The sequence below is a fragment of the Artemia franciscana genome, chromosome 19 (genome assembly GCF_032884065.1).
Source record: "Artemia franciscana chromosome 19, ASM3288406v1, whole genome shotgun sequence".
NCBI classification, from domain to species: Eukaryota; Metazoa; Arthropoda; class Branchiopoda; order Anostraca; family Artemiidae; genus Artemia; species Artemia franciscana.
In genome coordinates, this window is record NC_088881.1 from 20,765,642 (window position 1) to 20,779,247 (window position 13,606).

The 13,606-nt window shown below is 36.4% G+C and overlaps 1 protein-coding gene across 1 annotated transcript in view; it reads left to right on the forward strand.

Moving 5' to 3' along the window:
• Positions 1–1,103: 1,103 nt before the first annotated feature.
• LOC136039394 (nitric oxide synthase, salivary gland-like) overlaps positions 1,104–13,606 on the forward strand; it is a 70,325-nt gene continuing 57,822 nt past the window's right edge. The window contains exons 1-2 of the mRNA XM_065723091.1: positions 1,104–1,216; positions 3,200–3,306. Coding sequence (XP_065579163.1) covers positions 3,214–3,306 — 93 coding nt within the window. The 5' untranslated portion in view covers positions 1,104–1,216; positions 3,200–3,213. The remainder of the gene's footprint in view (positions 1,217–3,199; positions 3,307–13,606) is intronic.

Sequence of the window (13,606 nt, forward strand, 5' to 3'; positions counted from 1 at the left end):
TCCAACTCCCCCAATGACACTGGATCCGGTTGGGATCTAAAATAAGAGATCTGAGTTACGAGGTCCTTCTAAATATGAAATTTCATTAAGATCTGATTATTTCTTTGTAAGTTGAAAATACCTCATTTTTTCTAATTTTTCAGAATTAACCCTCCCCCCAACTCCTCCAAAGAGAGTGGATCCGTTCCGGTTATGTCAATCACGTATCTAGGACTTCTGTTTAGTTTTTTCACCAAGTTTCATCCCGATCCTTCCACTCTAAGCGTTTTTCAAGATTTTAGGTTTCCTCCTACAACTCACCCCAATGTCACCGTATCCTGTCGGGATTTAAAATAAGAGCTCTGAGACACGATATCCTTCTAAATATCAAATCACTCATTTGATTCAAATAATCAGATCACTCGTGTGTAAGTTAAAAAACCTCATTTTTTTTCTAATTTTTCCGAATTAAATGTGCTCCCACTCCCCCTTAGATGGTCGAATCGGGAATACGACTATTTCTAACTTAATCTTATCTTGTCCTTGATACGCCTGCCAAATTTCATCGTCCTAGCTTATCAGGAAGTGCCTAAACTAGCAAAACCAGGTCAGACAGGCCGACCGACAGAATTTGCGATTGCTATATGTCACTTGGTTAATACCAAGTGCCATAAAAACAGAACAAACAAAAACGACACCCAGGAACCGTTAAAAAAAATAATAAATCTTTCTTTCACTTTTCTTTTCAAAATTCTAAACTGTATTTCATTGAAAACGATATGTATTTGAACAGGTTAATTTCAACAGGGCCATATCTAGATTTTTTCAGAGGAGGGGGCATGATTTTAATTCTGGGGCTGGATGTTTACAAAAACCTTCCGTATGGCAAAATTAGCCTCATATAATAGGGAAACTTTTGACTTCATGCAATTGATCAGTGTAAGTCAGTACCTTTGTCATATTAGTAAAGAATGACTTGCACATAAAGCATTTAAATTTGCTGACTCATTTGATCGCACAGAATTCCAAAATCAGGATGACAAGCATTTTCATTTTGCAGTCATTTTTACTGTGCACATTTTGCAACATTTCGAAATCATTGGTCAGGATGAGTCGACACTTTTCCTTATTATTCCATGTATAGGTGTCTCGTTTCTTTCCATCGTGATATAAAAAAGGATGACATGAAAATTATTTCAGTTCAGTTTTGAATTGTGACTTAGGAAGACATCTGAATGTAAGCTTTATTTCTTTTTTTTTCCATTGATGTTGAAACTTGTATAGCCCTGCCCTGGCTTCAGTTTTATTTAAAAGTAATTTATTCTCCTCAAATTATTTTTTAATTTTTCTTTATGCGGAAATTACGATAAAAGTGTTTGGATAATTCAATTCCATTCATGAGTAATATTTAAGAACAATCAGTATCTGGCTAAAACCTGCTTTTAGAATATAGGTTCACGTCCTCCAATAGCCATGGAAATGAGGGGGGGGGGGTCTTTTATCAGTTTTTACAATGAAAACGCAACAAAAATTAGTTCTCAAAATTTAGAGGGAGCTGGGGTATTTATGGTTTTTTAATTTTTGAACAAAAATATAAAAAAGTTTTACAAAATCTAGAAGAAAATTTCACCCCTCCTTCATTATGCCTGCTTATGGTTATGCCTGCTAATTATTATATAGGCCTATAAGTAGTTAGTTAAATCTTTTTCAGAGGCTAATATTATATTAATTAATTAATTAATAAAATATTAATTTAGTGTTTTGTCCATTCAAATGATTAACTTGTTCTCTTTTCATAAACTGATTAACAAAAACAAATTAATTCAAAGTCATTTTCAGATGGTTGACAAATTAAGCTATTAAGTTATAATACTTTAATCAACTTACCCTATTTCAAGACCTTTTCTTGGAAATCAAGGTTTTCAAAAACTAAAAGAAATGTTTTCTGTTAAAATTGGTTTTGAGTAAAGCCAAATTGAATACGGAATTTTTACATTCGAAGCAGTAATTTTGGTTGATATTATTAGAACAAACTTTTTCTGAAGATTGGGTTGCATAGAGATTGCTCACAGAAACCGGTAGGACTTTCTTTTACCTAAAGTTGCGCTGTAAAATTTAATAAAATGGTTGAAGTTTGGTTAGTTTTTTTTTAAAGTGCAAAGCTTGTCTGGACGAAATTTTGCAAGAAAATTATTACCGCCATGGTTGCACACGGTTGAGGATTAGGGATTCTGCCCTAACCCGCGGAAAAATAGTTAAATATAGAACAAAAAGAAATCAAGATTTGTAAGTCAGTACTTGATAAAGTACACCCTTAGCTTAAGTTCCAGTAGAAGCAATGTTTTGTTGACATGGTTACTTAGTTGCTCGGTGAAGGGAAAATTCATCTTTTACTAGGCAAATAGGCCATTTCGCTGCAATCTTTCTGCATAGCAACCATAGCTATGTAAGTTTTTATTGAGATTTTTCTAGAATTTGCACTGAAGAGACCCCTTTTCCTCCAAAATTAATCCAGTCTGGAGATTCGTTAGTTGATTGCTTGTTGATCCAGTTCACATATATTGTCTGTCCCGGTGGATTAAATTATTATGTGTGAACATAAAGGTTTGAACCTTATGCTGGTGAATTGGCTAGCATTGCTTTTTGACTTGGTCGAAAAGGACTCGTTTGACAATTCCATCGTTCCATGGTTTAGCTTTTGTGCTGGGAATTCTTTGGATCAATTTTGGAGGGGAAAAGTCTCTTCTAGTCTATATTCCGCAGATTGTTGACGAAAGGTCGTGTCGAATTCTAGCAAATCCAGAGATCTGGATTTGATTAATGTTTTGATTAAAGAATTAATATTTGGATAATTTGTATATTGTTATTTACCTCCCCCCCCCGTCTTGAAATAACAATCGCCTACTAAATAAACATTTGGATATGCTCGCGAGCGGAACCTACATCTAAAATGATGTTCTTTATTTGTAGACCTTTGTCGTGATTTAAATAAATTTTAAGTTGTATAAACCCATATGGTACTTTTATGTTTAATAGTTGAAATTCTTTAGTATAATTTTTATCTTAATCATTACCGGAATCTTGTGTAAAATTTAAGTAATTTTTGCGAGAATATTTTATTTCTTATTGACCTTGACAGTATTTATACTTTCCATAATTTGGTTCTCTTTCCAGTTCACTAGTTTTTTTTTTAGTTGTATGATTCTTCCTTTCTTTTTAGAAGAAAAAATCATCATGGCGGAATATACATATGGAATGAATATGTTGTTCAACTATTCCACTCGCGATGAGCTCCGTGACACACTGGTTTTGAAAAGTAACAAAAAGGTAAGCTTTTTCATTTAACTTGTGTCATAAGCAGTGTAAGCACTCTTTTGGTTTCCGACCCAGGTGTTTTTTTTTTGTATACGTCAGGTTAAGACTTCCCCCTTCAATTGATTGCAATTTTTCAAAAAAACCTTCCAGATTCTACTTAGAAAAGAGAAAAAAAAGAAATTCTTTAAAATTACCTAAACAGTGAATACTATATCCACGCGATTATTGTTATTTAGCTTCATTTAAAAGTCTTAAGTTGGATCTCCGAGGTTTGAAGCCAATGCTATTTTCCTATAGCAGTGAAATGCGTATTAACAACAGACACGAGCAGATTCTTTGATGAAAAAATTACTGTGGCTTCATTGAAAGCTTTGACATGAATAGGCCGAACAAATTTGCGTTTTTTTTCTTTAGAGCTTCATAAAAAATTAATTAGTGGGGACACCTCTAATTTTTAAAAGTAGCAATAAAATTACTTTTAGAAGACGTAGAGAATTGTAAAGTAAACTCTCCATTTGCCACAAGATTTCAAAAATTTTGGCCGTGAATTTATTTTTTTATTATCATCAGTGTCCTTTAAAATTTGCCATTTAAGATATTCTTCCTTTACTGTTTAAAAGGGTTGTACTAATCATATAGCCTTGTTTTTTGTGTCGTTTTGTAGATCTTATACCGACAAATAATCCCAAAGATTGCTAAGTTTGTAGTTATAACAGATGATTTTTAGCAATAATTCTTAGTATTCAAGATTTCCTCCTTTCTCATTGGCTTAAGCACTCCTTGAGGGGTTTGCCAGAATATCATTAAGAATATTGACATCTCCTTAGCATAAAGACCAGATTTAAATGTATAATTGGCAACAACACCTTGAGGCAATATCATTTTAACACCATACGAATTGGAATTTGTTAGGTTACAAAGCAGATAACAGTTTGGCTTTACAAGTAAAGAAACACCGATTGTAGGCCTATAAAATGTATGAACATTGTTTTTAAAAATAATATTATTCCTAAAACACATCATTTTAAACATTATTGGCCTTTAAAAGTAAAGAAACACCGATTGTAGACCTATAAAATGTATGAACATTATTTTTAAAAAAGAACAGTATTCTTAAAAACACATTATTGGCCTTTAAAAGTAAAGAAACACTGATTGTAGGCCTATAAAATGTATGAATATTATTTTTAAAAAGAACTTTATTCTTTAAAACACATTATTTTAGACATTATTGGCTCTTAAAAGTAAAGAAACGCCGATTGTAGGCCTATAAAATATGCGAACATTATTTTTTTAAATCTAAAGTTGTAAGATATTCGTCCATTTTAGTTCCACGGGATCTCATTTTATTCCTAATAGTGCCGTATCTTAGAATATTTTGGTTTTTCCCCATCATCTCATATAGTTGATGATTTATAAGCTCGTTCATAAATGACTGATTACCCCGGTTTGGAACCGGGATAATCATATACTTTGCTTTACGGAGTAATGCATATACTTATTAAATTAATGTCATTTAAAGTGATATGTTTCTGAAGGTACATAATAAACATTAGGTACCCTTGCCCTGGGGTCATAAATACAGGTAAGGGAGGAAGGAAACCCCTTAGGGGTATTTAATAAATTTTTGAAACTACTTATATTTATATACTATTCATCAAAAACAAGAGCTAAGAGCTCATATGGCACTTGTGACAAGGTCAAGAAGAGCCAAGAGCTCATATGATATGAGCTCTAGCAAAATTCTAAGAATCAATAGATTGCTTTAAAAGGAAAATCAGAGGCTTAATGCTGGTCGGGATTTAAAATAAGAGCTTTGAGATACAAGGTACTTCTAAATATCAGAATTCATTAAGATCCGATCGCCCACCCGTAAGTTAAAAATACCTCAATTTTTCAAATTTTTCCTTTCCCTTCAGCCCTCCAGATGGTCGAATCGGGGAAAACAACTGTAACAAGTCAATTAGTCCAGCTCCCTGACATGCCTACCAATTTTTATCGTCCTAGCACGTCCAGAAGCACTAAACTCACCAAAGCACTGAACCACACCACCCAACTCCCCCAAAGAAAACGGATCCAGTTCAGTTACGTCAATTACGTAGCTACGCCGTTTATAAGCGTTTTCCAAGATTTCCAGTTTCCCCCTCCAATTCCCCATCAATGTCAAAAGATCTGGTCGGGATTTGAAAGAAGAGCTCTGAGACCTGAGTTTCTTCTAATTATAAAATTTGATTAAGGTCTGGTCACCCATTCTTTAGTTAAAAACACCTCAATTTTTCTAATTTTTCCAAATCAACAACTTCTAGCTCCCTCAAAGAGAACGGATCCGTACCAGTAATGCCGGTCCCCCCCCTAATGACACTGAATCTGGTAGGGATTTAAAATGAGAGATCTGAGTTTCGAGGTCCTTCTAAATATGAAATTTCATAAAGGTACTATCACTCTTTCATAAGTTAAAATACCTAATTTTTTTGAATTAACCCTCCGTCCCCAACTCCCCCAAAGAGAACAGATCTGTTCCAGTTATGTCAATCCCGTTTAGTTTTACCACCAAGTTTCATCCTGACCCCTGTACTCTAAGCATTTTCCAAGATTTTAGGTCCCCCCTAACTTCCTCTTCACCGGATCCGGTCGGGATTTAAAATAAGAGCTCTGAGACGTGATATCCTTCCAAATATCAAATTTTTATAAGATCCAATCTCTCCTTCGTCACTCGAAAATACCTTATTTTTTTAATTTTTCAGAATTAACCATCCTCCTCCCAACTCCGCCGAAGAGAGCAGATCTGTTCCAGTTATGTCAATCTCATATCTAGGACTTAAGATTATTTTTACCACCAGGTTTCATCCCGATCCCTCCACTCTAAGCGTTTTCCATGATTTTAGGTTCCCCCTCCCATCTCTCCCCCAATGTCACATCGGTCGGAAATTAAAATAAGAGCTATGAGACACGATATCCTTCCAAACATCAAATTTCATTGGGGTCTGATGACTCTTTCCTAAGTTAAAAATACCTCATTTTTTCTATTTTTTCAGAATTAACCCCCCCCCAACTTCCCCAAAGAGAGCGGATCCGTTCTAGTTATGTCAATCGCGTATCTAGAACTTGTGCTTACTTTTCCCATCAGGTTTCATCCTGATCCCTCGACTCTAAGCGTTTTCCAAGATTTTAGGTTCCCCCCTCAATTCCCCCAATGTCACCGGATCCAGTTGGGATTTGAAATAAGAGCTCTGAGACGCAACATTTTTCCAAACTTACTAAACGTAAGTTAAAAATATTTCATTTTTCTATTAACCGAAAATTTTCTGAAATATTACCGGCCCAAATATAAATTCCAAATATCAAATTTCTATAAGATCCAAACTCTCCTTTGTCACTCGAAAATACCTTATTTTTTTAATTTTTCAGAATTAACCATCCTCCTCCCAACTCCCCCGAAGAGAGCAGATCCGTTCCAGTTATGTCAATCTCATATCTAGGACTTACGATTATTTTTACCACCAGGTTTCATCCCGATCCCTCCACTCTAAGCGTTTTCCATGATTTTAGGTTCCCCCTCCCATCTCTCCCCCAATGTCACCGGATCCGGTCGGAATTTAAAATAAGAGCTATGAGACACGATATCCTTCCAAACATCAAATTTCATTGGGGTCTGATGACTCTTTCCTAAGTTAAAAATACCTCATTTTTTCTATTTTTTCAGAAGTAACCCCCTCCCCCCAACTCCCCCAAAGAGAGCGGATCCGTTCTAGTTATGTCAATCGCGTATCTAGGACTTGTGCTTACTTTTACCATCAGGTTTCATCCTGATCCCTCGACTAAGCGTTTTCCAAGATTTTAGGTTCCCCCCTCAATTCCCCCAATGTCAATGGATCCAGTTGGGATTTGAAATAAGAGCTCTGAGACGCAACATTTTTCCAAACATCAAATTTCATTAAGATCCCGTCACCCGTTCGTAAGTTAAAAATATTTCATTTTTCTATTAACCGAAATTTTTCTGAAATATTACCGGCCCCCGAAAAAATATTATTTTCCGAATTAACCAGCCCCCACCCCCTCCAGATGGTCAGATCGGGAAAATGACTGTTTCCAATTTAATCTGGTCCGCTCCCTGATACGCCTGCCAAATTTAGCTGTCCTAGCTTACCTGGAAGTGCCTAAAGTAGCAACTAAATCTCAACGTAATTAGAGTTTATTTATCAACATGGTTTGGACTTCGTCAGAATGCTGAAATTTCTCAAATAGAATTTACTTTCTAATATTTATATGCTATTCACCAACACTAATAGTTAACCTATAATAGTCTAGTATTCAAACAACCCTAATAGGTTAAGGTTAACAATACTGCTACTAATACATTATGACACCTAAACAATCTCTATACTATTCGCATGTCAATGCTCTTCACATGTCAATGGAAAATCCACTTTCAGTATTCACTTTCAGTGTCGGACCAAGTAATTTTCTCACATCCACTGTCTTCTGGCTCCAAAGTCCGTTTCATTCCGCGATTTGCTGCAGCCCGGACTAAGGCAGGCTCTCTAAGTGGCATGTTCCTAATCAATCGCGAGTCTAATATCTCCGGAAGTAAACAATCGCTCCAAAACTCCTCTGGGAATATTATGGACAGTCTTCACTTCAACTGGTGTGCCGTTTTCTAAGCGACCATCAAGAGCAGGTCTAAGAAACTGGATATTTGGATGAATGAGTAGTCCCATTTGATCTCCTTTTATTAATGATACTCCCTCTCTCTGCTCGTACGCCGTCAGTGCAATAGCCTCCAGTTGAATTCCCCTAAGCATTGGAATAGATTTGAAATTAGAATTAATTCGGATATTCTTGACTATGGGTGCGGTTGGAGTATTTTTTTTTTTTTTTTGCGAGAAGCTATTCTATGAAAATAAGTGGCAGTAATCCTTTTGCTCCTCTCAAATATCCAGTTATCATTTTGCCCCTTTGTGTTTACGTAGATCTCCTGCAGTTTGGCTCCATCCAGATTCATATTTTTTGCAACATAATCAGCCTTTGCGATCTCAAATTCCTCTGGATTCATATCAGGCTTGTTGCAATTTGGTCCGTAATTTTGATCGCCTTTAGGCAAACTCTGATTCTCATTCTTTTTGGCCAGATATCTCCCACCCATGGTTGCGTAATATCTTTTCTGATTTGTTTTTGTCCGTTTCCGAAGATTAGAAGTTTTCACCGTGTATTCTTTTGTTATTTTGCAAGGACTGTAGCCAAATGTTTTTTTTCCATGTAGAAGATTGCCATTTCGGGCCCAAGGAGTAGGATAGGCTTGTTCCACTTATCCTAGCATGGTATGACCAACGTTTCGAGTGGCTTATTTGTTTTCTGCCGACGAATTTCACTGCAACAGACATATAATTTTCTGCAAGATTGGTCGTTGCATCATTTCTTAATAAGTCCGCTTTTTTACAAATATTTTCCACGCCAGCTTTTACATCCTCCAAAATAGTTTTCGGAAGGTTATTATAGCGGTTCTCCACAGTTTCTAAGACCCCATTCTTTTTGGCACAGCCAGAATCACACTGTTTATGATTACCAAACACATGCTCTGGGCCTCTTCGTAAGAGTTGTCTTAGATTTTTGGCAGACCCACCTTCAGCCGAGTTCTTTTTTATTGCACCTCGTAGATTTTTGGTTAGCTTTAGAATTATGTCATTTGAAAGAAATTCGCTGTGCATCCCTTTTTTTGTCTTCACAACATTATGGAGGTATTTTGTATAGTTCTTGGTCACGTGATTGGCACATTCTTCTTTTTGGATATATGATCCGTATGAAACACTTTGTCTTAGCTTGTAAAAAACACTAGAATCGCCGTCTCCGATGTATTGTAAATACTGAAGGTTATGCATGGCTTCACTTTGGCGAAAACCTTCAACAAGAATGTCGGTTTCCATGCTCTTTGAGGGACCATTGTAGTTCATAAAGCAAACATGATCTTTCACTTTCTGGTTTGCCTTCTTTGAGCTGAAGCAGAGGTAACAATATTTATTTCTTATTCCTACATGTAATAATTTTTTCGTAAAGGCATCAATGATTACCCCAACGCAACCTTTTGCAGTATAATCGTGTCCTTTGCTGCGTTTATTCCAGCCACCATCACAGATGACCTTAGTCCAGAAAAAATCGTTGATAAGCCTGTCCTCATGAATGGCTAATTTCAGGGATTCACGACCATTTTCTTCTAAGACATCTGATAGTGCATCCATCCATGCGTTACCAACTAAACGTTCTAAATTCATAAACGTTTTCGGATTCATTTTTTTATTCCCAATACACTTAATAATTCGTTCAAAGATGCGTAGCCTCCTCCGGTCCCCATGATACCCCATACAGCTTTCACGTTCACGTTGCCTCGTAAATTGCTGATCTTCTCTTTTTTGTTACCTAATATCTGTTCACTGAAATTTGTTAGGTATTCTTTTACAGTAGTGAGGGGGGCTTCCGGCTCACCTTCTACTCGCTTTTTCCAGCCACAGTCTTGGCAGATAATGACGAGCTTTGTTTGGAATCCAGTGTTTTTAATTTCTTTCACGCGAAGCTTTGATTTCCCGTCCTTGCAATTGAACTGATGTTTTATTGCTTCTATAAACTCACTAAGCAGATGACGCAAGTTGACTATACAATTTACATCTGGAATTCCAGACAAATCGATTCCAAAGTGTTCTCTTGGCGAACCAAAATCGCAAGAGCTACCTGATGCCGCATTTTTACTAACCGTAGAATTATCTATAATAGTTAAAGCCGGCTTCGGAGTTTCGGAAAGCCTGGAACAATTTGGAGACACTGAAAATTTTTCTTGTTCTGGTAGACTTTCTTGTTCGGGCAAGTTTTTCTTCCTGAAAAAAAAAAAAAAAAAAACAAGAGCTAAGAGCTCATATGGCACTTATGACGAGGTCGGAAGAGCCAAGAGCTCATATGGTATGAGCTCTAGGAAAATTCTAAGAATCAATGGATTGATTGAAAAGGAAAATCAGATAATTAATGCCGGTCGGGATTTAAAATAAGAGCTCTAAGACACCAGGTCCTTATAAATATCAAATTTCACTAAGATCTGATCACCCACTGGTAAGTTAAACATACCTCATTTTTTTAATTTTTCCTCTCCCTTCAGCCCCCCCCCCCAGATGGTCAAATCGGGGAAACGACTTTATCAAGTCAGTTTATGCAGGTCCCTGATATGCCTGCCAATCTTTATTGTCCTAGCACGTCCAGAAGCACCGAACTCGCCAAAGCACTAGACCCCCCTAACTCCCCCAAAGAGATCGGATCCAGTCCGGTTACGTCAATCACGTATCTACGATATTTGCTTATTCTACCCACCAAGTTTCATCCCGATCTCTTCACTCTAATCATTTTCCAAGATTTTCGGTTTCCCCCTCCAACTCCGCCTACTGTCACCGGATCTGGTCGTGATTCGTAATGAGAGTGCTGAAGCACAAGATCCTTCTAAATATCAAGTTTCATTAAGATCTGATCACCAGTTCATAAATTACAAATACCTCATTTTTCAGAATTACCCTCCCCCCCAACTCTCCCAAAGAGTGCGGATCCGGTCCAGTTATGTCAGTCACGTATCTTGGATGTGTGCTTATTCTTCCCACCAAATTTCATCGTAACCTTTCCACTCTAAGCATTTTCCAAGATTCCCGCCCCCCCCCACAACTCCTCCCATTGAAACTGGATTCAGCCAGATCTAAAATAAAAGATCTGAGTTGCAAGATCCTTCTAAATATGAGATTTCATTAAGATTCGATCACTCCTTCGTAACTTAAAAATACCTCTTTTTTTCGAATTAACCGTCCAATGACCCAATGACCCAAATTCAATGACGGTAATTCATTGAACAAAGAAGGTACTGAACTGATAATCAGCCAGGTTTATGATTCAATCACGCTCGAGTTTAATCCAAAGTTTGCCAAATTGAGCAGGCTCTTGTTAGTCTGAGATTTCAAATTGAAAATTTGGAGGAGAGAATCGGTCGAATAGAAAAAAAACTTGATAATTATGATCAGGAGTCCATGCTTGATAGCCTTGTATTTCATGGGGTAAAGTAGTTACCTGGTGTAGACACTCATACGACAATATCTAACATTATAAATAGCAAAATGTCTGTGCTGGGCCCTTTACTTTATTCAGTTTATGTGAACAAGATGCGCGTTTATCTAAAGGATACATATATTGCTAACAGTATTTGCAAAATCCGCAGATGATTTAATAGTAAAGGCTCATATTACTCTCAAAAGATTAGAGATGTTTACAAGTTTAAGTTTGCTGTGTGTGAATGTAAAGAAAAATTCTTACTGACATTCTTTAGAGTGGGTGATTCTGTTGATGTAAGTAGTAAAGTTCTATTAGGTGAAAAGCCTATTTTACAAGTTAAATCACTGCGGTACCTCGGCTTCCATATTGTTTCAAATCTATCGTGGAAGCATCATATCGACATTATCTCCACCAAAGTTGCACGTGGAGTTGGCATCCTCAAAAGATTGAAGCATATTCTGCCGGAATGTACTCTTTGCACGATATATTTTGTTATAATCTACCCATATATCATACGGATGTTTAGTTTGGAGAAGCAATTTTATGTTAATTACAAGCTAAATGGTTTTCTCATAGTTTTGATCGGACGATTTCGCTAAAAAAAAGAGGGTGGGAAAGGAGGCCTAGTTACCTCTAAATGTTTGGCTACTTAAAAATACAACTAGATTTTTTTTTATTTTATTTTTACAAACGTTTTTGTTAGTAATAAACATACGTACCTTACGAAATTAGCTTATGTAACGAACTTATATATGTGTGTATTTTTATTACGTATATGAGGGAGTTTGCCCCCTCGTCAATACCTCGTTCTTTACATTAAAGCTTGAATTTTGTCCCAAATCTTTCAGAATGACCCTTGAATCTCAAAGGCCGTAGAATAATTAATTGAAGTTACTAAAAATACTTTAGCGTAAAGAGCAAGGTATTGTGGAAGAGACAAACCCCCTTATTTAAGTAATATTTTATGCTCGTTTTAAGTTTTAATGTTGATCATTACTTCCAGTTGAAAAAAAAAAAGTTTCTCATTGTCTTTTTATAAATGATGCTAGAAAATCTTGCGACCCCTTCATGGAAATTCTCTTCCCTCATGAAAAATTCCTCCATGGAAAGATCCTCCCACGTAACCTGCCCCCCCCCCCCCCCGACCACCCTAACCCCAACACAAAAAAGTCCCCCTGAAAACGTCTGTACACTTCATAATTAACAACTACTATGTGTAAACAATGGTCTAAGTTTATAAGTTGCCGCCCCTCCCCCGGGAACTGAGGTGGATTTAGTCATCCCCAAAGACATATTTATTAGGTTTTTGACTGAGTTAAACAGAATGGTTATCTCAAAATTTTGATCCGGTGACCTTGTAGAAAAATGTGCGTTGGAGGGGGCCTCGGTGCCCTCCAGTTTTTCGGTCACTTAAAAAGGACACTAGAACTTTTAATTTACGTTAGAATGAACCCTCTTGCGACATTCTAGGACAACTAGGTCGATACAATCACCCCTGAGGAAAAAAACAACAAAGAAAAAACAAAAAATATGCACCCGTTATCCGTCTTCTGGCAAAAATACAAAATTCCACCTTTTTTATGATAGGGGCTTGAAACTTCTACAGTAGGGTTCTCGGATACGCTGACTGATGGTGTGATTTTGTTAAGATTATGTGACTTTTAGAGGGTATTTCCGCCTATTTTCTAAAATAAGGCACATTTTCTCAGGCTCGTAACTTTTGACCGGTAAGACTAAACTTGATGAAACTTATATATTTAAAATCAGCATTAAAATGCAATTCTTTTGATGTAACTATTTGTATCAAAACTTCGTTTTTTAGAGTTTTGGTTACTATTGAGCCCTTTCACTCCTTACTACAGTTCGTTACCACGAACTGTTTGAAAATGTAACTTGTACATGAATAAAAGTAATATAATCTACAATAAAGTTGGAATAGAACTTACCAATGTCTCAGGTTTTCCCATCCTTTATTTATTTATTTATTTTTTTTTCTGTCCATTGTGAAAACTCAAATGCTAAACTGTTATCTGACTTGTAACCAACCAAATTTCAATGGTCAGCTGTTACCAATTAGACATGTGAAAAAAACTTAAATTCCCTTTAAATCCGGTCGTAATATTCAACAGTATTTAATTATTCTGGTACAACCCTCAAGAGAGCAATTAAGCCAATGAGAAAGGAGAAAATCTCGTTGCGTATTTCAATGCTATAGGAAATAGAATTTGCTTCAAACCTCGGAGAT